General features: G+C 47.2%; 1 protein-coding gene across 1 annotated transcript in view; it reads right to left on the bottom strand.

The window, feature by feature from the left end:
- Nucleotides 1-7,904: 7,904 nt before the first annotated feature.
- The window catches only part of MMP14 (matrix metallopeptidase 14), a 31,172-nt gene continuing 15,030 nt past the window's right edge, over nt 7,905-24,046 (bottom strand). Inside the window, exons 4-10 of the mRNA XM_060255361.1 lie at nt 23,412-23,719; nt 21,295-21,456; nt 20,356-20,519; nt 18,112-18,250; nt 16,063-16,213; nt 14,026-14,141; nt 7,905-8,330 (exon numbers count right to left, since the gene is read on the bottom strand). Of these exons, the coding sequence (XP_060111344.1) occupies nt 8,014-8,330; nt 14,026-14,141; nt 16,063-16,213; nt 18,112-18,250; nt 20,356-20,519; nt 21,295-21,456; nt 23,412-23,719 (1,357 nt within the window). The 3' untranslated portion in view covers nt 7,905-8,013. The remainder of the gene's footprint in view (nt 8,331-14,025; nt 14,142-16,062; nt 16,214-18,111; nt 18,251-20,355; nt 20,520-21,294; nt 21,457-23,411; nt 23,720-24,046) is intronic.

The raw sequence follows: 24,046 nt of genomic DNA, 5'->3' as shown, positions 1-24,046 counted from the left end.
GCCCTACCCTTCGCTTTGCACACCCGCTGTCCTGTGTGGCGACCATTTTGTGCACACTGAGTGGGGATGGGTATAGCATCCAAAAGGGGGCAATTGGGAAGGCGCAGAAGGGACAAGAGAATGGCTTTGGCAAGGGCTTTCCTGTTGGTTTGTCAGCTGGAGGACAACACAGCTGTGCAGGATTTCTGCTTTAAAAGGTACACGGTATTACTTTGCTATCATATGTTCAAGGTGATTTCCAGATATACAGGTAATATCACAAGCAAGTGTTGAAGCCCACAACAATACATTCAAACAACCGGCACTGCACAGGCTAATTTCCAGCAACCCATTTAAGTAACTTGGCCTTACTACTCGCCCACCCCAGACACTGCCAGGCCCTGCCTGGAGAAACCCAGGGTAGATATCTCAGAAGGTACACAGCCCTGGCTAGTGTTTGGATGGGAGATCTCTGAGGAATACCAGGGTTGTGACGTGGAGGTAGGCAATGAATGTCACTTGCTTTGAAAATCCTATAGCAGGGGCATCAAGCATGCGGCCCGGGGGCCAAATCAGGCCCCCATGCTACTGGCTCTTGTCTGCTTCCTTCTCCCTCTCTCCTGCTTCCTTCTGCATCTCAACTTGTTTTGTAAGGCTTGCTGAATTGCACAGGAGCTATAGAGCAAAACTTCGATTTTCTCCATTGGTTGAGGCTCCTCCCCCTCCTGGTCCCCTGCAGGGAGAAAAAGAGCCAGAGTTTCCTTTGCCCAGTTCCCTGGATCCCATGGGAGAGATGCAAAGAAAGCACCTTTAAGACCAACAAGTGCTAATGTTTTAAGCATGTTTTTTTTTAATCTTTAGTCGTGTTTTCCTGTGTCCTTTAAAAAGTTTATCTCTCTGCTACCTCACCTTAAATAGGTAAGCACACGGCCTGGCCCAACACAACCCGACCCGACAAGTTCTCATGTCAGATCTGGCTCTCATAACAATTGAGTTTGACAGCCGTGCCATATAGGGTCACTATAAGTCAGTTTCCACCACGACCAAAGATCATCTTCCTTTGCTTCTCTCAGAGTGAGGGACTGTAGGGTGCTGAAGTCCCCAGTTTCGCTTGCAGCAGCTTTTGAGATTATAGGTAGAGAACTGAGAAGTCTTATGAGGAAGAGAGGCCCCATCTGTGTGTATTTGGCAGGAGATGGTCCCTGTGCCTTCAAAGCGTCTTGATTGGGAGTTACGGCTAGCGACAGTGGTTTTGTTCTGGCTGAGTATGTGGTAAAGGGGTCTGTTGCTCTTTGGGCCCCTCTACCTGTCTGGGTGCTTGGCTAACCTGTAGGCACCTTTCCTCATTCTTGTCAAATGTTTTAGAAAGTGGGTGGGATCACATGGAGTAGTGCCCAGCAGCGGTTTGAGATTGAAAAAAAGACTGCTTTGGCGAAAGCTGCTACCACGGCTCAAGGATCTTCACGTCAAAACAATATGTTCAGTTTTAAAGGCATCTCGTTAAATCATCATCTTCTGCCTGAAAAGTTGAAGAGTTAGACCTCAAGAGTTATGCATTATCGAAGTTCCTGGCTTTTTTGTAGTTGCTCCCATCACCCTATGGGAGAATTCCAAAGGTGGCCACAGGATTAAAAGGGCTGGGGACCAGTGTTCCTTCTAAACAGTGTGAGCTAGCTCACCATTTTTTAGCCTCCAGCTCACACGTTTTAGTCTTTGCTCAGGAAAAATGGCCCCAGAGAACAATAATTTATGCAGTAGCTCACAACATTTCATGCCAGTAGCTCACAAAGTAGAATTTTTGCTCACAAGACTCCACAGCTTAGAGGGAATATTGCTAGGGACTCCTGAGGTAGACCATCTATTACCAAGGCCAGTTGTTAGTCTTGAGAACAGATTGTTCTGAGAAAACCAGCCCCAGTAACAGCTGCTAGCAATGAAGGAAATGGCCCTGTGGGCGGATGTACAGCCATAAGTCTGTGGTACTGAGCTTATAGAGGAGCCCCATGGCGCAGAGTGGTAAAGCTGCAGTACTACAGTCCAAGCTCTCTGCTCACAATCTGAGTTTGATCCCGGTGGAAGCTGGGTTCAGATAGCCAGCTCCAGGTTGACTCAGCCTTCTATCCTTTCGAGGTCGGTAAAATGAGTACCCAGCTTGCTGGGGGAAAAGTGTAGATGACTGGGGAAGGCAATGGCAAGCCATCCTGTAAAAAGTCTGCTGTGAAAACGTCGTGATGCAATCACCCCAGAGTTGGAAACAACTGGTGTTTGCACAGGGGACTACCTTTACCTTTTTTTTACTGAGCTTATGATGTGGGGTTCTCCAGGTCCAAATACTGTGCTGTATTACTTCCCTTCTCGAGGGTTCGAACCTGCCAGGTTCGAATTTTTAGGCCAAAATTCAGCCTTGGACTATGTCAATAGTGCCTCTGGGCTTAGGCAGAATTCAGCCAGCAGGAGGCGTGAGGGGGGAAAAAATTAACTAGCGAACACAGATGACGCTTTGGCTAATAAGGGCTTCCCTTCTCTAATGCTGAGAGCTGTAAAGATTTCAAGCGTCTTATTCTGTCCATGGGCCTGGCTGCGCTTTCGGAAGGGTGGCTGCAGGCCAGGGTGGAAAGAATGTTGGCCTCCTTTTGGAAAAATGGAGCGCCGGGTCCTCCCCTTGTGTGGGTTCTCCCTTTTCCATGCTCTTTTTTTGTATCCGTGCTCCCCTCTCGGCCCTGTGGGAACCACGGTCTGCTGGAGGTGAGGTCACCGCCTCCCAGGAAGAAAGAGGTGAGAAAGGGAGGGTCGGCTGTGAAGGCAGAGGGGTCCATTTCCTTCCTAGAGTCTGCTAGAGAGTGTGTGTGTATATACAAACACACATATATTGGCCACTGTGTGACACAGAGCGTTGGACTGGATGGCCCACTGGCCTGATCCAACATGGCTTCTCTTATGTTCTTATGCTGAGCTTGAAAACGATGCCCCCTGGCCTTCCTCAGCCTATTCAATTGTGCTCTTAAGGGGAAACCCTGGGCAACGCAGTGTTACCAGGCCTCAGGTTCAGTGGGAGCTCACAGGAGCGCAGCTCCTGAACCTTTCTGAGAGTTCCACCTCCGTGTCCATTGAATAGTATGTGCAGCTGCATAACAATCCCTGGATGAGCTCCACCACCTATTTTTCTACAAAATGACCCCTGAGTGTTGCCATTTTTGTCTCAGTGGCTCCTAGAGTGGATGCGATCGTACTGAGTAGCATGGGTTATATTGGTGGAGGAGGGAGAAATCTGTAGGATCGGCGCTACCTGAAAGCAGTTGGCATGACCCGCCGGCTTTCATCCCCTAATCTCAAAGCCAGGCCTCACTCGTGACTTTAGCTTTCGAATACAGGAACTTGGAGTCCAAATTTGGGTTAGTGGCTCAGCCAGGGGTGGGCAGTGAAAAGGGAATTTGCTTTTCTTGGTTCCAGGGCCCTCTTTCCATCCCGCGGCGATAGCATCCACCAATGGGCAGCTGATTTGACTGCTATGGGGGAAGAGGGAGATGGGGGCAAGCGCGTTGCGTTAGCTTATTCGGTTCCCCCACCCCGATCGTCCCGGCCTTGCTGATTCCAGCTGTGTTTTGAACACATCGCTCCCTCCCGCCCCGCAATTGCTTCCAGATGTGGCAGCCACGAAAGCATGATGAGATCAGGCCCTGGGATCTCTGCCAAGTGCACGGGACACACAGAAGAGCGGAAGGGGGAGAGAGAAAGAGAGTTGGGTTTGCTTCTGCTCTAGGGCTGTCTTTGGGTTTGACAGCCAGCTTCACAGCTTTTCTCCCACCTTGCCCATTTGGCCAGTGGGGGGTTCTGGCTATAGCACAGACACCCCTTCTTTTGTTTGTATCCATCGAATTATTCCTGACTCAATTGAATTCAGGAGGGAGTTGTGGTTTGACTGCCGTCACGTTGGCGGAGACAGGATACAGGGTCGTACTTTAACTATAGTACCTCCGTTGGGTATTTTTAATAATTTATTTGTTTCAGCCCTTTGCAAGCTTTTGTTTTTCTCAGAATACTTTTTTTTTTTTGCTTTAAAACTGTTTCCCTAGCCCCTTAGTGAGCTATGGCTCTCTGCGGTCATAACTTATGAAAAGAAAAAAGGACAAGACATAGAGCATGTTGAACACTGCCCAGCAAGAAAAATTGGGTGATGCTCTTTACAGTGACAGAGTACTGTTATTAAGTTTAAAAACTCTTCCCGCTTTTGATGCTTATCATATATGGCATATTTGTGAAAGACTGTAACATCCAATTCCCTACCTCACTCTGTTACCACCCCTAGTAAGAGCCAGACCAGAGCTCAAGCTGGTTCCTGAGACTTGGGTCTAGAACCTTTCGAGTTCTGCAGCTCAGTCCCAGTCTGTGTGAGTCAGCATGATAACTTTAAGCATGTTACCCCCCCCCCCCCCCAAGTAAACCCACCCAACTGAATCCCTCATCAAAACAATCACAAACCACTCACGGACTTTCCCGGAATGGCAGTGATGATTTCAAAAGCTACTAGATTTCAAAATGATGTTACGCAATAACACTGGTTAATTAAAGGTTATTTTCAAACGAGAATCCCCACATCATAATTGAAAACCAAGGGAATCTGACTCCGAAATCCTTGTTTTTGAACGGGACACAAAACAAAAGCATGAAGCTGGAAACACCCTTTTCTTCCTTATGCAGTTCGGTCATAGCTGGAAGCCCCCCATCTGGTACTATTTCTCTGATGTTCTTGAGTTTTTACAACCAGGGTACAACGGCAGATTGTTCTGTGCCTGTGATGGTTCACTGTACAACCCACCCCCTGCATAAAACTGGGAGGCCCAGTTTGAGATGAGACGAGGCTATGAAATTCAGTAATCGACAGCATTTTATTTTCCATAGCTGAACCTCCGAGCTTCTCCTCGGGGCAATTTGTGATGTAATACAGTCACAAACCATCTCGGGTTGTAGGCACAGGCATTTCGAACAAGCAGTCTATGCTGTGTGCGTTCAGAGATGGTAGAGGCAGGCTCTGGAAAGGCCTGAACCACGCATCAGTGTTTTAATTAACTCTCCATTTCACCTGGGAGGAGATATTAGGTATGGGCAGCGAAGGTGGTATCCCCTCTCAATGGCAAGTCCTGGACACCACTAGGTTAAATCCATCTGTCTCAAAGTGTGTTTAAGTTAAAGGAGCTGGAATTGACCATTTCTATTTTGGATGGTGTGCAAAATCTAACTGAATTACATTATTCCAAGTTTCTGTTCTTGACTACTAGCACAGTGAAACAGCCAAAAGACTTTGCTAAGGACCACGGCATGCTCAGTTTGAATCCCATTTCTGCCACGAGGGTCAAAAGGTGACCGTAGCTCCAACCAGAGGCAATATGCTAATACTGATCTGATTTACAGCGCTGTTGTGTTACTGAGAGAGAGCCCCGTGGCGCAGAGTGGTAAAGCTGCAGTCGGAGCCCTCTGCTCACAACCTGAGTTTAATCCCAGCGAAAGCTGGTTCAGGTAGCTGGCTCCAGGTTGACAAAGCCTTCCATCCTTCCGAGGTCGGTGAAATGAGTCCCCAGCTTGCTGGGGGGAAAGTGTAGATGACTGGGGAAGGCAATGGCAAACCACCCTGTAAAATGTCTGCCGTGAAAACGCTGTGAAAGCAACATCACCCCAGAGTCGGAAACCACTGGTGCTTTACCTTTTAGCGTTACTGAGATAATGCATGTGAGAATGCTCTGAACTCTCTAAAGTGCCATAAAAGTGCTCATTATTATTTTAGGTCACAGACTCACTCACTAAATCTTTATGGCATGCACAGACACGGATATTTTTATGTACAGACAATTTGAATGTTTTGAGCCAATGAATATTTGTGGGAAACAGTAAGCCCAAAGTTCCACAAATCCCCCGGAGTACTTATTATTCACCCAAAAGCAAAATAAATCACACTTTAAAACAAAATACTACTAAAAAGGGGGGGAAATTCCAGCATTTATTCTTTTTTTAAAAAAAAATTCTCTGGTGATTATTTTTAATAACAAAATAGTTCTGAACAATTTGTGTAGGGGGTGGGGAGAGGAAAACAGAAATCTTGAAAAACTCCCAGAATTTTGATTCCATTTCCGCCCAAGAAATGGGGTTTTTATTGCTAAATGTTAAAGGAATAACAGAATTTAATAGCCCGTAGGCTCTTAGCAATGTACGTATAGACCCCTCCCAAAGAATGGGTACTTATTATTAATAGGAAAATAATAACAATAATAATAAAAGTGAAACATAAACAATATTAAAAACCCACCCGCGAACACAAGTGTATCGTTAAACGCAGTTTAATTCCGTTTGGAGACCATTCGAATACCCAACCCTAGCATCACCCAACCCACCCAGCTAAAAATGGTCCGAAGAGGAGAGAGAGTTTTAACCCCCTATTCCCGGCCTGCAGGATTCTGGGGTTCAGCTCTAACTCCTATTCTATTTTTTCCCACCCTGTTAATGCACTATTTTTATTTTTTTTTTCCAAAAAAAAAAAGGCATTTCTGTAGAATAATTAAAAATTACATATTCAACCAAAAAACGTTGTAATTTTCCCTAGGAAAGGAGGATAAGGCAGTGAGGCAAGTTCTTTGGTGCAACATCATTTTCCCTTTACAAATTGCTAACCCTTATAATTTTTTTTTTAAATGTAGAATCCAAAACGGATAAGAAGCAACGATTGTAAACTTTATGCAAGTATAATCAGGTGTTTGGGAGTAAACACCGATGCGAAATTATGTGAACCGTACTGCCAAAATCTGAACCCACTGACCACCGCCAATCCCGTCCCATTCCACTGTCTGTAACTACCTACTCCTCCCGTCAACCAGAACAATTCTTCCTTCTTCCCTTTGCTCAGACTTGTTTCATCCCGTTACATGCAGAGCACCAAGGGGCTAGCTGTGTTGCACAGAGATCCTTGTTTTTTTCCCCTCCCAACCCCGGATCACGGTTGGTCCTTTAAGATGGCTCTACTCTAGAAGGGTGGTCACTTAGGCCACACCCCACATTTTAGACTCCACCTACTGTGTTTCACTAACAGTCCTCCCTTCTGCTCTTTTCTGGGTAATCGACATCTGTGTTTCTATTGGTCAGCCATTGCCCCTCCTTCCTTTTCAAGCCAAGCCCACTGGAATGATATAGTTCCTTCTGGAATGCTGTGAATGCTTCCTTGCTCTCCCCTCCCTCCCCCCCACCATTGGAATGCTTAACTTCCCTGGGTCATCGATGTAGCTCTGCCCCCTTGCATGAAAAAATGTGTAAATCCTGTCCTCGTAGTACCCATTCTTGAAGACCCGCCCCTCATTTATTCACTGAGCCAATGAAGAGCATCTATCCCCATGGCCCTAATCCATCCCCAGCTCCCCCCTAGAAATTACAGCACAAAAAGAGAATACTGGGGAGGGGGCAGTTCAGATATGACAGATGTTTCAGACCCTGTCAATTAACCCCTGATCCCACCAGGAGCGAGACCAAAACTTTGTGGGAATCAGCCGTGTCAACTTTTCCAATATATCAGTTGAAGGGTCAAAGTGAAGTCTTTTCTTGTGAGGTCAAGGGATGCCCCAGAGTGGGAAAGACTACAGTGGGGCTGGAAGAAGGAAAACCATCACAGAGGTCCTCTTTGGCCTTACGTTAATGAGCATGCTCAGCACACTCGCTGCATGGAGACTGGGTGGGGAAATGCAAAAAATGGAGGGTGCGGATTGGAGGAGAGGGACAGAAGGAGAACCAGAGAAGTCGATTCAGAAGGAAGAGATGGTGGCAGGGGAAGCAGCAGGCAGGACAGGACTAGGGTGAGAAAGTAGCGCACAAGGATGAAGGAGGCAGACGGGAAGGGCAAAGGAAAGGAAGGGGGCAGATGGCAGCAGGGAAACACAGAGTCAGTGGCAACAAAACAGAAGGAATCCAAGAGAAGAGCACAGGGAGGAGAGATTTGCGGCAAACAGCAGGAGGGAGGAGTGCCCCGCGCCCCTAGCCCAGGTTCCAAGAGCTGCCCTGTCACACCTTGTCCAGCAGGGAGCGCTGGCAGTACAACAACCTCTTGGGCGTGCCATAGCGCTTGAAGATCAAGATGGCCACCGCCAAGGCGAAGATGCTGAGAAGCAGGAGGACCGGCAACACTACCGCTGCTGCGTTCACCGACCCTTCATCGGCATCGTCCACTGATATGATGATCACTTCCGTTTCATCGGGGCGGCCCCCTGAGCTGCATCCCATCCAGTCCCGTAGCACTGACTTAGGATATCCGGACTCCACCTTCAGCTTTTCGTTGTTGAATTTCCAGTAACGATCCCCCTTGTAAAAGTAGGTGAAAGCTGTACAAGAAGCAGGATAGACAAACAAGAAAACAAGAGAGTGTTAACCAGGCGAGAAAGGAGAGAGCCCTCACAAATAATATTGGAGGGCCAATAAATTCCATGAAAACTTGGGAGAGTTGTGGCCAGTGCCAATTTGGACTCTGAGCTGGGTTGCCAACTCCCACTTGGGAAACATTTTGGGGTGCAGACTGGGGAAGTCAACTCCACCCTCCAAAGCAGTCATTTTCTCCAGGTGAACATCTGGACAGCAGTTGTAATTCCAGGAGATCTCCAGTCCCCACCTGGAGGCTGGCAACTCTAGCTGCGGGATCTGTCAAACAACTAACTTCCAAAGACTTTTAATTTCCAAATTGGGAATGCTGAAAACAACATTTTATCTGAGGGGCCAGCTTGAAATTTAAGCAATGCAAAGCCTGCGTGTCTTAACGAAACTTTGACGTAAAATTTTAATTTTATGATCCTGTTTTTCAGCACCAATAAAAGTATTCAGAGCCCAGATTATTTGCCTTAGGCACTGCTTTTGAACTTTTTACTTAACTTTGTTCCACATGCAAATTATGAAGCCAAAATTTTATTCCATCCAGATAATTTAGGGGGTAAATACTATTTCCCAATAGGCATCTTCGTTTTGTTGAAAGCAAACTTTTTTCATCAGAAAAAGGTCCTCGTTTTCATTTTGCATGAGAAATTTGTATGGCTGGTTCTAAGTCCTCAAGCTTAAGGCTGGCTTTTTGATGCAACTGATAATAGTTTTTCTGAACGGTGACAAATTCCAGAGGTGTAGCAGCAATCATCTATGTATCAGAATGTAGAAGCAGTAAGGGGGCAGAATTCTAGGGAAGCGATTAGATGCTCTTTGTAAATGCATCCTTTCACTGCAAAACCTTTCTATAAGTAGTAAGAACATAAGAGAAGCCATGTTGGATCAGGCCAATGGCCCATCCAGTCCAACACTCTGTGTCACACAGTGGCCAAAAAACCCAAGTGCCATCAGGAGGTCCACCAGTGGAAGCCCTCCCACTGTGCTCCCCCAAGCACCAAGAATACAGAGCATCACTGCCCCAGATAGAGAGTTCCAACAATAAGCTGTGGCTAATAGCCACTGATGGACCTCTGCTCCATATGCTTATCCAATCCCCTCTTGAAGATGTCTACGCTTGTAGCCGCCGCCACCTCCTGTGGCAGTGAATTCCATGTGCTAATCACCCTTTGGCTGAAGGACTTCCTTTTATCAGTTCTAACCCAACTGCTCAGCAATTTCATTGAATGTCCATGAGTTCTCGTATTGTGAGAAAAGGAGAAAAGTACTTCTTTCTCTACCTTCTCTATCCCATGCATAATCTTGTAAACCTCGATCATGTCACCCCTCAGTCGACGTTTCTCCAAGCTAAAGAGCCCCGAGCATTTTAACCTTCATAGGGAAAGTGTTCCAGCCCTTTCATCATTCTAGTTGCCCTTTTTGCACTTTTCCCAATGCTATATATAATATCTTTTTTAGTAAACCAGAGCATTAAGAAACAGGCTAGGACAAAATCTTTCTCTCTGATGCACTAGCCTGTTAATTGCAGGGTTATTTCTCTACATGAGGGAGCATGTGTAAAAGGCATCTCTGCATATAATCTTGTCACTTCAGGTGTCTATTTTTCCAGTTTCATAGGCCACAGGGGAGTCTTGCACGACCTCAAAACATGGCTCCCCAATGCTGTGCCCATGGGCCAATTTTTTTTTTAGAAAGTAGGTGGGACCAGGTGGGGCTTTTCTCCAGCAAGGCTTCTGATTGGCCATTGGAGATTTGATTGACTGTGCTTTGGCAGCAGCCACCAAAGCAGCGCACTGTGTGACGAAAGGTAAGCTGTGGCAGTCTTTCTGTGGCTGGCTCCACCTCCTGCGGAAGCCATTTTGTGGCTGCACACACCACACTGTGTCCAAATTCCAAAGATGCCCGCAGGCTTTAAAAGGTGTACACCCATCTGGGCGTAGACCAGACTTAGTCCTGATTAGCTTCAGCCAGATGGTGGTATCATGTCCTTCAGACCTCTTTGTTTACCACGGCAGCCATTTTGTGCCTGTACTCACCATGCAGCATCAGAATTCCAAAGCTGCCTGCAGGATGAAAAAGATTGGGGACCCCTGCCTTAAAAGCTAATGGGTTTATTGCATCAGAAATTGTGGTGGATTAAAAGTGTGCACTAGATTCATCAGGTGTATGTTAAGTGTCCTCAGCAGAGAGGGAGCAGCATTTGTGTATGGGCAGAAGGGGGTATTTGCGCTTTTCAGATATCTTGAGGGGCTGGCACAGAGAAGAGAGCAAAAACATGCTCTCCGCTGCTCCAGGCCAAAGTTACAGAAAGCTAGACTTCAGCAGTTAGTGGAAGCTTCCTTAATGGTGAGATCAGTTTGAATATGCAGGCAATTATGGGAAGGGAGAGGCCCTCTCTCAGTGGACGTCTTCAAGCAGAGGGATTCTTTAGCTTTTGGGTTTCCTGCCCTGAGCAGAGGGGTTGAACTAGATGACCTCCATGTCCCTTACAACTCTTGAAATCAAGGTATATTCTGCCAATCTACCAGGTATTTGGGTATCTGCCAACTTAGAAAATGTCATATATCTGATGAGCAGTTGCACTTAAGCATCAAATTTACATATTTACATCTAGGTTTTTTTCCCTATTTGTGATTCAAAGTGGCTTTAAGAACAGTTTTTCCCTCCTTCATTCTCTCAACAACCCTATGAAGTAGGCCAGGCCGAGTTTGTGACAAGTCAAGGTCACCCAGCAAACTTCCATGCTAGATGTGGGGGTTCGAACCTGGATCATCCAGAGTCCTAGTCCATCGCTCTGTCCACTACACCACACTGGCTTTCATGGTCGCCTAATCCTGAGTCAAGCCAGAAGCCCAGATTGTTCATCCTCTCTGGCCGGCAGTGGCCTTCTAGGATCTCAAGTAGATAACAATAATAATAATTGCATGGCAGTGTGCGTAGTACCGCCAGGAGATCCTAAGATTGTCTGGCAGTCAAATGTTCTAGCTCTTTTAGCGTTATGCACCTCTAGGTGGCAAGCTAGGCTTGTTTTTAAGGCAAGATACGTTTCAGAGGTGGTTTTGCCATTGTCTGCCTCAGGATCATGACCCTGGTATTTCTTGGAAGCCTTCCATCCAAGCACTAGCCAAGGCTGACCCTACTTAGCTTCCAATATCCGGCAAGATCTGGCAAGCCTGAGGTGTCCAGATCAGTGGATCCAAGACAGATGAGGTCCTTTAACTGCAGGTGCCAAGGATTGATTAAGTGGGCTCTAGCGACACAATCAAATCTGTTCCCCTTTGAGGTGCCATCTTCCCTCTTTTATCATAAAACCATTCCAGGCTCTATATCATCAAAACGGCTTTCTCCTTTGAGCTATGAGGAACTGGGTGGCCGTTCTCAGCGCTGCAAAATAGTGATTCATATCATGAAAGCTCTGTTCATTTATGAATGCGTTAATACCAGTTGTCATCCCTGAATCATTTTATGAATATACACTTACTCAACGACGGCAGTCAGTCATAAATCAGTGACCGTTCCTCGTGATGCTTTGAAGGATTATTAACAGCTAGCAAAAGGCCCTTTAGGATAGGCAGAGGGAGAACTTGGCTATATATGGACATATAGTGCTACCATTCGTAGTCCACCTAGTTCAACATTGTCTCCTCTGATTGGCGATGGCTCTCCAGAGACTGAGTATTTCCACATGGGTTATTTGCCTCACACTGGATGCAGGTGAGATTTTTTTTTTAACTGCTTCCCCACAGCATTGTGGTGCATTTGTGCACCTCCCAAAGGTTCCCGGGCTTTCTCCCAGTCTTTCCCACACCAGCTTTGCTCTGAGGTTCCAGAATAGACCATGACAAAGCCTGGACTGGATGCAATGTGTATAAGAAACTTGGGATTTGCCCAGGCTGGCCGCCATGGCTGCCATTTCCCCCATGGAGCCATTTCCTCTTCCTGAAAACTTTCTTTTTATTTAAAAAAAAACCCAACCCTGCAGCATTATATCAGTATACCATTATACCAATATACCATTATGCCAATATATATCAAGTTCCCTGAATTCTCAGCTTTCATTTTAAAAAGTAAGTCTCCATCTTCTTTCATTACAGAGAGAGGAGCTTGAGACTTACTTTAAAAAAAAAAAAAAATTAAAGCTGGGAATTCAAAGAACCTGTGTTGGTATTTGTATATCAATATAAAGCTATTTAACTAACGTTAAAAAAACAAAACAACAGTACTAAGGAAACCTGCTGGGTGGAAGTCTTGTTCCCAGGGATGGGTCTTTCCCAGCAACCAAAACTTGAGACTCTGGGAATTTGAACATATGAAGCTGCCTTATACTGAATCAGACCCTCGGTCCATCAAAGTCAGTATTGTCTACTCAGACTGGCAGCAGCTCTCCAGGGTCTCAAGCTGAGGTTTTTCACACCTATTTGCTGGACCCTTTTTTGGAGATGCCAGGGATTGAACCTGGGACCTTCTGCTTACCAAGCAGATGCTCTGCCACTGAGCCACCGTCCCTCCCCAAACATTTCTGCCAACATTTCCTCAACCACTGAGCCACAGCTTGTGAAGTGCAAAGATTTAATGTATTTCTGATTGCCTTCCTATACAGGATTCCTGTCAGTTATACCGGGGTGTGGTAGAGGCACCATAGAGCAGCGGTTATAGTGCTAGACTGGGAAGACAAGAGTTTGAAACCACACTTGGCTATGAAGCCAACAGGGGGACCTTTAGTTAATCACTTTCTGTCACCCTAGCCAACTTGATTGGCTTGTCCTTGTGGTAATACACAGGAAGGGAGAATTGCTTATGCTGGCCTGAGCAACTTGGAGGTTAGGTGCGGTATAAATGCAACAGCAATATAAACCAATGTCAGTGAAGGGCCCGGTCATACAGCGTCAAGGTTGGCTTCGCAACGTCCTCAGCAGCCGCCATTTCACTTACATGAGGGGAAGTTAAAGGGTCAGTTGAAGGCAACATGTTGGGGTGGGGAGGTTAAAGCAGCTCTCTGACCCCAGCCAATGAAAATCAATTCTGCTCCTATCTGCACTGCCCCACTCTAAGTTCATCCAAGTGTGGAGGACTCAGGGCTTCCCAATCTTTCCGAGTCAAAGGGCACTTTTTGGAATTCTGACGCAGGGTGGCGGGCACAAATAGAACATGGCTGCCAAAAGGGGTGGAGCCAAATGTAACATGTCAGGGACTGAAGTTACACATAACTCTAATAGGAACTCTTTTAACGTTTCAGGCAGAAGCTCTGTTTTACGGGGGCGGGGGGGGTGACTTTTAGATTGACCATACTGCATTAAAATATTTTCTTGCACATACATATTCTTCCATATGTCACACAGCGAAGATGTTTGTGCTGCAGTGGTGGCAACTACCGCCAGATAAATGTTCGTTAAAATCTGCCCAGCCAATCAGATCTCCACTGACCAGTCAGAAGTCCTGCTGGGCAAAAATCTCATCTGGCCCCGCCCACTTTATAAAAAACACTTGATGGGTACTGGGAAAGCTCTCTGCGGGCGCCACGTTGGGGACCCCTGCTTTAATCAATAACGCATATATAACTGGACGACTCTTCTGGAATGATCTCACCTTTTATCCCTCTCCCCACAGCTGCCCCTGCCCCCCACTCCCCACCTCTCTCATTCCCCTTCTTACCCTCATCGCTGCCCATAAAAGCTCCCCGGGGTGCTTCAGGGATCCCTTCCCAGACATCAATGTTCTTGGGGTAATCGGCATCGACAGACCGAGTCTCCTCATTGAAGCGATAGTACCTGAGTAAATAAAGGGAAGGTTGCAAGAGATTTTGTTAGATTGCAGGGGGAGTGGACAGGGACAAGGGGAGTTAAACTGGTTCTCTTTTGCACAGATGCCCCTAATACGATGAGCAAGACGACTACCCGTTCTACCAACAACGCCAAAGGTTGCCAGGCACTGTGTAACACATTCCTCACCTGCATAACTGAGCAGGTGATTCAAATGGCTTTTAGAAAGGCTAACTCTAGATTAACAGAGGCTAATTCTGTTGGCGGCGATGGAACCTCCATATACAGAGGCAGCATACCTCTGAGTAGCAGACAGTGGGAACTTGCAAGAGAAGTTTCACACGCCGCTTCTGAGCTTTCAGGGGATGTTCTCTTGCTGCTACTAGGGACTAGAAAGATCTCTGGCCTAACCCCGGAAGGGAAGCCTTAAATAATATTTCTGTAATGCGATTTTAGCCCCATTTACTCAGAAGTGGGGCACATTCCCAGGTGGCTATCACAGGGCTGCAGGCTGAGCGAAGCCTTTGGTCCTGCGGTGTCCCAGAAATAATTTTTGTTTTGCCCAGAATTCTATCTACAATGTGATTTTAGTATTAAGTCTGGTATTTCAGCATTAAAAAACAAAACAAAACCCTTCTAGCTCATAAGGCTATGATAACAGGTGAAATCCAAAGCCAGAGGGAGGAGTAGGAAGGGCTGGGGGGGGCAGCATCGCCAGCTTTTTTATTAGCCCACTTCTAGTCCAAGAGCTCAGAACAGATCACAGAAGCTTTTAAAACAATTACACAGGAAGTAAATTACGCAGGAAGTAAAACTACTGCCCACTCAGAAGGACTCACAGTTCAACTGATTCCATCTCCGCTTCTGCACAATTCAATAGATTCCTCTTCTTCCTCACAAGCCCATCATGTACCCCTTGAGAAGCTACAGCAAGTGCCTTTCCATTCAGAACCAGCATAAGTGGTTAGAGAAGGGGCGTCAAACATGCGGCTCAGGGGCCGAATCAGGCCCCCAGAGGGCTACTATCAGGCCTTCAAGCAAGTCTGCTTCCTTCTCCCTCTCTCTTGCTTCCTTCTGCATTACAGCTTGCTTTGCCAGGCTTGCTCAATCGCACAGGAGCTACAGAGCAAATCCTCTGTTTTCTTCATTGGCTTGAAGGTCCTCCCTTGGGGAGGAAAGGGGGGGGGGGGAGGAAAGCTTGCTTTACCAGGCTCTCTCAATCACGCAGCAGAGCTATTGAGCCAAGCCTCTCTTCCTTCTATTGGCTGAGGCTCCTCCCTCTCCTTGTCCTCTGGGAAAGGAAGAAAAGAGCTTTCTTTGCTCAGTTCGCTTGATCCCAAGAGAGAGATACAAAGAAAGCACCTTTTTAAAAAAGAAAGAAAGAAAGCACCTCCATATCCTTTATAAAGTTTGTATCTCTGCTTCCTGGCAATATATTTTATGACACGTGGCCCAGCTCAACAAGGCCTCATTTATGTCAGATCCAGTCCTCATAACGAATGAGTTCAACGCTCCTGGGTGTCAGACTTGGATTTAGGAGACCCAGGTTCAAAACCCTGCTCCGCCATCAAAGCTTGCTGGGGGTGAAGTTGGGCCAGTCACACTCTCTCTCAGCCTAGCCTGCCTCACAGGGTTGTTGTGAGGATAACATGGGAGGCGAGGAGAACGTTGAAAGCGGCTTTGGGTGCCCATTGGGAAGAAAGTGGGGAGTAAATGAAGTTAAATAAATGAATAAATGTAACCCTCTTGCTCACCCCATCCACTGGGGTTCAGCAGGTGATACTCTTGCAAAGATTGCAGTGGAAAGAGTCAGGGAGCAGGCCAGTGGGAGGACGGAGCTGCCCCCTCCACAGATAGCCCTATTAAGTAGCCTGTAGATCTCACTAATGGGCAAATATTGGGGATCAAAGGGTTCTCTGCAGTTACTCACTTGTTGCCCCGGAAGAAGTACGTTTTCCCACTCGGCACCCAGAAAAGGGCAGCGTCGATCCGGTCCGTGGGAAGCCCTCTGCCCATTTCCTTGATGTGTTTTGGGTAGCCAGGATCCAAAGAGGCTTCGTTGAAAACCCAGTACCTGTCACCTGTAAGGAGAGAGGCAACCCTGTTTCCCACAATGCACCAGGTCCCCAAGGATTGGCTAAGAACCTGAGTCTGGTTCTGCCTGGAGACAGACCTGCCTACCCCCTGTCCTGCTTCACGGTGAATTTTAAACAAGAGCCAGGGGCAGCTACCAGAAAGGAGAGTCGACTCTTAGCAGGAAACCCACACGACCAAAACCTCATTCACACAGGCCGGAGAACAAGGTGGGAATGACACAGCAGAGTCCTGAGGGCAAGGAAAAGGGGGCATCACTTCAAGTTGCAGGGAGTGGATTCCAGTTTCAAAAGTCCCTTTGTGTTTTGAAGAAACCTCCCTGAAAACAGAAAACTAGCATGGCAGGAGAGGAGGGCTCCAAGCTGGGGTTGCCAGCTCCAGGCTCGGGGAAAACCTAGCAATTTGGGAGGGAGGAGGCTGAGCGGGGTTGGGGGAAGGGAAGAGACTCCAGTGAGGTATAACGCCACAGAGTTCACCTTTCAAAGCGGCCATTTTCTCCAGTTGCCTGGAGACCAGTTCTAATCTCAGGGGATATCCAGCCACCACCTGGGGGTTGGCAACCCTACTCCAGGCCTCCTCTCAGCCTGCAGGGCTGGTTTTCTGTATGCAAGGAGGTGTTCACAAAATGTGACCTTCCTAGGGTTGCCAAGTCCAGTTTAAGAAATATCTGGGGACTTTGGGGGTGGAGCCAGGAGACATTAGGGGTGGAGCCAAGATCAAGGCTTTGACAAGCATAATTGAACTCCAAAGGGAGTTCTGGGCATCACATTTAAAGGGACGGCATACCTTTTCAATGCCTTCCTTCCATAGGAAATAATGAAGAATAGGGGCACCTTCTTTTGGGGCTCATAGAATTGGACCCCCTGGTCCAATCATTTTGAAACTTGGGGGATATTCTGAGGAGAGACACTAGATGCTGTACTGAAAATTTGGTGCCTCTACCTCAAAAAACAGCCCCCCCGGAGCCTCAGATACCCACAGATCAATTCTTCATTATTTTCTATGGGAATAAATCTCCATAGGGAATAACAAAGTTCCCAGCAGACATTTCCCTCCCCTCCCCCCGCTTTCTGACGACCCTGAAGCGGGGGGAGGGCCTCCAAACTGGGGGATCCCCTGCTCCCACCTGGGGATTGGCAACCCTAGACCTTCCGTTTGCTGACTGAAATCTGCCACTGCATTCCCCTGCGTGTCTGAACACGAGATGTTTCCAAATGCCCCACAATGCCCTCTCACCCTGTCTCCTTTCTCTTTTGTCACTCTTGCAAGAAAAGAGAAGAACGGGTGGAAAGAAATCAAGATGGTGGAAAATCTCTAGCCGGATGTTGTGTTAGCTGAAGGTTCTGCCCCCCCTCTCTCTTTCTCTCTCTGCCTCTCTCTCTCTCTCTCTCTACGTAAGCAAGGCCTGGTGCATGTGAGCAAAACCCACAAAAATGCAAGCATTGTCTCCCTTTGTGCACATCCTCTGACATCAGTGATAAAATTTCGCAAAGGCCCAGGCGAGGACGAGCTGGGCAGATCAGATTGTGTAGCGAAGTATCTCTGACTGATCCCCTCAGCAAATGATCAAGCACTCGGGCTGTTGCTCTAACTTGTTTTGCCAGAGAAAGACAAGAGCCAAGCCACAAATTAAGCCCGGCCTCCTTGTCAATTTCAGCTGGAGACAAACTGACTGGCTGGCCGGCTGGCTGGCTGGCTATCAGTAGCGAAGGATGATTCACAGAGTTGAAACTATCTTGCCTTTTAAATTGTTCTCCTTGCAGCAATCGAAACGGTATTCAGGGGGGAGAAAGTGGGTTCAAAGAGCACGTCGGCTCACCAAAGACAATCCAAAGAAGGCCTGACGGCCCTTCAAGATAAAACCGCCGGCGTAAGTCCCATTTACCTTTAAAGAATACAAATTTCCCATCCTTCCTTTCATAAGCTGTGTTGATTGTCGAGGGGAGGCCGACCCAGAACTGGCCAATGGGCAGAGGGTACCCCTCCATCACACGGTTGTTCCGGACCCGCCAAAACCATTTATCCTGGGGAAAGGTAAATTGCGGGAGGGAGTTGGTGTTACGTTACGGAAAATGGTGAAAAGGCACAATAAAAATACAGAATGCCCCTTAAGTGGATTACTGTTGCTGCTGTTGTTCCTGTTGTTATTAAAACAATAAGACAGGAGCAACACACAACAATATATACGAAACAAAAACAGTATGTGTAAAATGCAGTCAGAAGTGGGTTTCAAAATCACTGGAAAAACTGAACCAGGTTTACAAAACTGAAGGGAAATGCAACAAAGTGATATAATCTATACTAGGCGTCCCCAACCTTTCTGAGTTTGCAAGCACTTTCAGAATTCTGACATTTATTTATTTACCCCGTGGCGCAGAGTGTTAAAGCTGCAGTACTGCAGTCCTAAGCTCTGCTCATGACCTGAGTTTGATCCCCGACGGAAGCTGGGTTTTCAGGTAGCCAGCTCGAGGTTGACTCAGCCTTTGATCCCTCCGAGGTTGGTCAAAGGAGGACCCAGCTTGCTGGGGGGAAAGTGTAGATGACTGGGGAAGGCAACGGCAAACCACCCTGTAAAAAGTCTGCCTTGAGAACGTTGTGAAAGCAACGTCACCCCAGAGTCAGAAACGACTGGTGCTCGCACAGGGGACCTTTCCTTATTTTATTCCATTTATATTCCGCCCTCCCTGCCGAGGCGGGCGAATAGACATAGTGGTGTGACATTAGCACAGTGGGCAAAGCCACAAAATGGCTTCTGCAGGGGGTGGAGCCTGCCACAAAATGGCTGCCACTGCTTACCTTTTGCCACTTTTACCTCTTGTGCTGTAATGGCAGCTGCTGCCAAACCAATGTTTTAAATATTCTGAACAGCCAATCAGATCTTCATGGCCAATCAGAAGCCTCGTTGGGCAAAAGCCCCACCTGGCCCCGCCCACTTTCTAAAAACACTTGGCGATGGGGCGGCAAAGGTGTTGGTGGGCACGGTGGTCCCCACGAGCACCACATTGTGGACTCCTGATTTATATAATGAGCAATACAATGAAAACTGCTTAAAGCTGCTGCAGAACTACAGTAGCGTGTGGACATTCTTGACCTCCTCAGCCACGTCATTCATAGAATCATAGAATTATAGAGCTGGAAGGGACATCCAGGGTCACCTAGTCATTCCTCCATGTGGAAGCAAAATAAGAAAAGTTTGACAACTGGACTTCACTGAATTTACACCAAGACAAAGATTTTTTTTTTAAAAAAAAACCTACAGAAATATTGGATTGACTGGACATAGACCAGACAGAATACTGGTGATGAGCCCCTCCCTTCTTTATCTCCCGTGTCAAACTGTAACCTCCTTGGGGCAGAGAGTAAAACTCCATGCATGTTGATGGCACTCAATAAATCAGTAACTAGTAAATAGTTTTTAAATTTTAATTGTATTAATGTTTTATAGATTTTATTGACTTATTGTTTTAAATCATGTAAACGACTGTTGTAAGCCGCCCTGAGTCCGCTTGCAGAGAGGGCGGGATAAAAGTCTAATGTAAATAAATTAAATAAAATAAATAATAAATAACTTAGGGTTGCCAGGTCTGGGTTGGAGGATACCTGGAGACTTTGGGGGTGGATCCAGGCAAGGGCAGGGTTTGGGGAGGGAGGGGTCTCAATGCAGCCATTTTCTGCCAGCTGGAGTTCAGTTGTAACAGTGGGAGATCTCCAGGCCCAACCTGGAGGCTGGCAACCGTAAAATAACTGGATGTGGAAATAATCTGGGCATACTTTTCATTAAAAAAAAAAGTTTCCTCATGGCAGGAGAAGATAAGCTTGAAAATACATGCTACTTGATTAAAATCGCAGTGGGGGAAGTGACCTGAGCAGGAATCAGTGGGCCAAAAGACAGGCTGCAAAATTTCGTCTATAATCACGGCTGGCAGAAGCAGACTAAATTATGCGATGTGAGCAGATTTTCAAAGATCTCCTAAATTTGCACGTTTTATACAAGCTGCAGGACCCAGCTTTCTGTTTCTCTTTTTCTGCACAACAAAGATGAGCAAAAAGTTAAGTGGGGGGCTCTGAAGCAAGACAGACGTCCCCCCAGTGCCCCCCCCTTTACTGTGCCTCTCCCACAAAGCTTCACCTTGAAGACAAACATCTCTCCCCGCAGCACACCAATGGTGTCAAATTTTCCATCACAGATGTTGGGACCAAACGGTGGGTTGGGAGGGGGCCGGTCTGGGATGCTGGGCCTCACTGTAGTACGGGGGACTGGTGAAGGTTTACTGGGTGAGCCGTTTTCAGTTCCTGGAAAGAAGAATAGGTTTAATCTTTTAAGGTAGGGTAAAGCAGAGAAGAAGGCAGGGAGAAATGGACAGCCCCAAGATATTAGACGTTAATGTCAGAGCTAGCTAAATTGCTGTAACAGCTAAAAACTCTTTACATAACAGCTTAAAAAGACAGTCTTTATAATGGTATATCTCTGCCCTGATCTGAATTGCCCAAGGTAGCCCAATCATAGCAGATCTCAGAAGCTAAGCAAGCTCGGCCCTGGTTAGTATCTGTATGGGGAATCACCAAGGAAAATTAGGATTGCTATGCAGAGGCAGTCAATGGCAAACTACCTCTGTTGCCCTCTTGCCTTGAAAACCCTACAGGGTTGCCATAAGTTGGCTGTTGACTTGGGGACACTTTCCCCTACCACCATAGTTTCTCTGGCTACCAGACACTCGGGGACAAAACTGCAAGGCGTCTCCATAAAAGCCTGCATCATTCACAGCGTGAGATCTGCTCATTTTATGCTGAGCTAATAAAAGCAGCTCTGACTGACTGAGAAAGAGAAGCCCTCATGAATGGTTGAAATTTCGTGGTGAGGCAGGCCACAAAAACATGGCCACCTTTCTCCTGGGACTTCACTCTGTTGAGCACTGCGGAGGGAAAAGCTGACGTCAGCTGCCAGACCATTGATTTTGGCCACCAGCCTCTCTGTATAACTTTGTTCGGAGACGTCGAAGCAGTAGAAGAACGGAATGGTTTTTATGTTAAAAAGTCAGAGGTCACAATGGGGTCAAGAGGGCCATACCGTACAGCTGCTGTATGCCACGCCGGTCATCCTCAGGCAGCTCAAAGTTTTCAGTGTCCATCCACTGGTAGAAAGGAGCCATGATAGCCGAGGGGTCATTTGAATGTTCCAAGCCAAGCGCGTGGCCGAGCTCATGAACTGCGACTAGGAAAATGTTATTTCCTGTGCGGGGTAGAACAGGAAAACATCAGAACTTACAACCATCCCCCACTGTTCAAAATTATTGATTACCACATTGATATCCACCCTGTTTTCCATTCGGGAACTCAAGATGGTATACACCAGGGGTCCTCAAATAAAATCCTCGTGAAGCCCAGCAAGATATTTCCTGGGCAGGGCCGGATGGGACTTTTACCCCACAAGGCTTCTGGTAGATCTGATGGTCTGGTAGATCTGATGGTCTGTGTTGCCACCACAGCACACAGATCTTCACTGTGCGACTGACGGTTAGCTGCGACAGCTATTTTGTGTGACTGTGCCCCACCATACTGTGTCAGAGTTCTAAAGATGCTCACAGGCTTTAAAAGGGCGGGGGACCACTGGAGAACACCCCCAGGATGTTCATCTGGTCAATGACTAGCCTTCGACTTGCTTAGCCTCAACAAGATAGTGGCCTCGTGAGTCCTTGGGCCTTTTAGTCAACAACCGCCAGTCATCTGTCCTTCAGGCAATACTCCCTCAAAGTTGTGGAGTCTCTTAGGCAAAAATTCTCCTTTGTGAGCAACTGGCATGAAATTTGTGAGCTGCTGCATAAATCAGTTTGCTCTGGGGTCATTTTTCCTGAGCTATGACAAAAATGTGTGGGCCAGAGACTAAAAAACTGTGAGCTAGCTCACACTAACTCAGCTTAGAGGGAACACTGCCTTCAGGGTGTTCCGGATCCCCTGGAAGATGCTGAATAATTCCAACAGTACAGAAATCTCGAGGAGGGCCTCCATTCCATTACGGAGGAGCCAAGACCATTTGGCATCGAAGAGTGTGATTACAGGTTCGTTTCTCCCTGACACAACATTAATCCCAACTCAATCGGAGCTGGCTTGAAAGAGAAAAAGAAGCTTGGATGTTTTTAGCCTGAGGAAGTCTTCCTTCTTGTTGCATGAGCTACATCATGGGTTCCAAAAATCTGGGAACTGGAAAGAGGAAGCCTTGCAGGGGCTCAAGCTGATGAATAAGAGACGGGGATTGCCCACCAGTTCCTCCTCCGTCACTTCTCATGCCACTGCTCTGTGACTCATGCACACGGATGTCTTCTTCACATCCTCCATCGTTAACCTACATATGCACACAGTCCTCTGCTCCTCCCCACTGATCCCCCCATTGTCTCCCAGCTCCGCCCCCCTCTCCGGTTGGGCCACGATAAATATGTCAACCGTGATTACAAGAACAAATTGATTTTAATGTATTTTCTTTATATCTTTATACCACTCAAATACATTCATGTAAAAATTACAGAAGTACCCCAGTGGAGCACGGTTTACATGTTTATTGTGGTCTCCGTTCTGTGATTCTCTCTGTATTTTGATTACCCTCCAGGTGGGGTCTGGAGATCTAGAATTACAACTGACCACCAGGCAACAGAAATCAATTTGGAGGGTGGATACTATGGAATCTTATCCCTTTTTAGCTCTCTCCCCTCTCCAAATTCTGCTTTCACAGAATCAAAGAGTTGGAAGGGACCTCCAGGGTCATCTAGTCCAACCCCCTGCACAATGCAGGAAACTCACAAATACCTCCCCCTAAATTCACAGGATCCTAATTGCTGTCAGATGGCCATCTAGCCTCTGTTTAGAAACCTCCAAGGAAGGAGAGCCTACCACCTCCTGAGGAGGAAGCCTGTTCCACTGAGGAACCGCTCTAACGGTCAGGGAGTTCTTCCTAATGTTGAGCCGGAAATTCTTTTGATGTAATTTCAACCCTTTGGTTCTGGTCCTACCTTCTGAGGCCACAGAAAACAATTCCACACCATCCTTTGTATGACAGCCCTTCAAGTACTTGAAGATGGTGATCATATCATGTCTCAACCGTCTTCTCTAGGCCCAGCTCCTTTCCCCAGGCTCCAGCCCCCAAACCTCCAGGGATCCCCCCAGCCAGAGTTGGCAACCCTAACAGCACCTTACCAGTGTAGTCGTCGTTGCGTGATGTCCAGGGCTCAGCAGCATCAAAGTGTGTGTCACCGCCTATGTGGGGCCCCGGGAAATAGGCATGAGCCAAGAAGCCTCCTTCGCCATCAAAAGGAGTGCTGTCACCGTGGAAACCCTCAGCAAAGAAGATCATGATGTCAGCCTGTGGTTCGCGGCCTTCGCGCACAGATGAATAGGGCACCTCACGGAAGCGTAGCGGTGTCACCGACTGCCAAACGCCGAAGGCCTGCCGGATGGCACTAAAGGTCGCCTGCTCTCCCACCTTGGGTGTGTAGTTCTGGATGCTGTAGTGGAGACAGAGGTTGAGGCCTGGTCTCTAGGGTGGTCTCAACTCAACACAAAAACTGACAAGGTGTCTTACTCATCCCAGACATGTGGCACTCCAAATCCTGAAGACTCCTTTCAGTGCCACAAAACTCCCCCCCTGCTTGTGACCGACTGTGAGGGACGGTGGCTCAGTGGTAGAGCATCTGCTTGGGAAGCAGAAGGTCCCAGGTTCAATCCCTGCCATCTCCAAAAAAGGGTCCAGGTAAATAGGTGTGAAAAACCTCAGCTTGAGACCCTGGAGAGCCGCTGCCAGTCTGAGAAGACAATACTGACTTTGATGGACC

The sequence above is a fragment of the Heteronotia binoei genome, chromosome 15 (assembly GCF_032191835.1).
Source record: "Heteronotia binoei isolate CCM8104 ecotype False Entrance Well chromosome 15, APGP_CSIRO_Hbin_v1, whole genome shotgun sequence".
Lineage (NCBI taxonomy): Eukaryota > Metazoa > Chordata > Lepidosauria > Squamata > Gekkonidae > Heteronotia > Heteronotia binoei.
The sequence above is the reverse complement of the archived record's forward strand: the minus strand, read 5'-3'. Positions and strand labels throughout refer to the sequence as shown.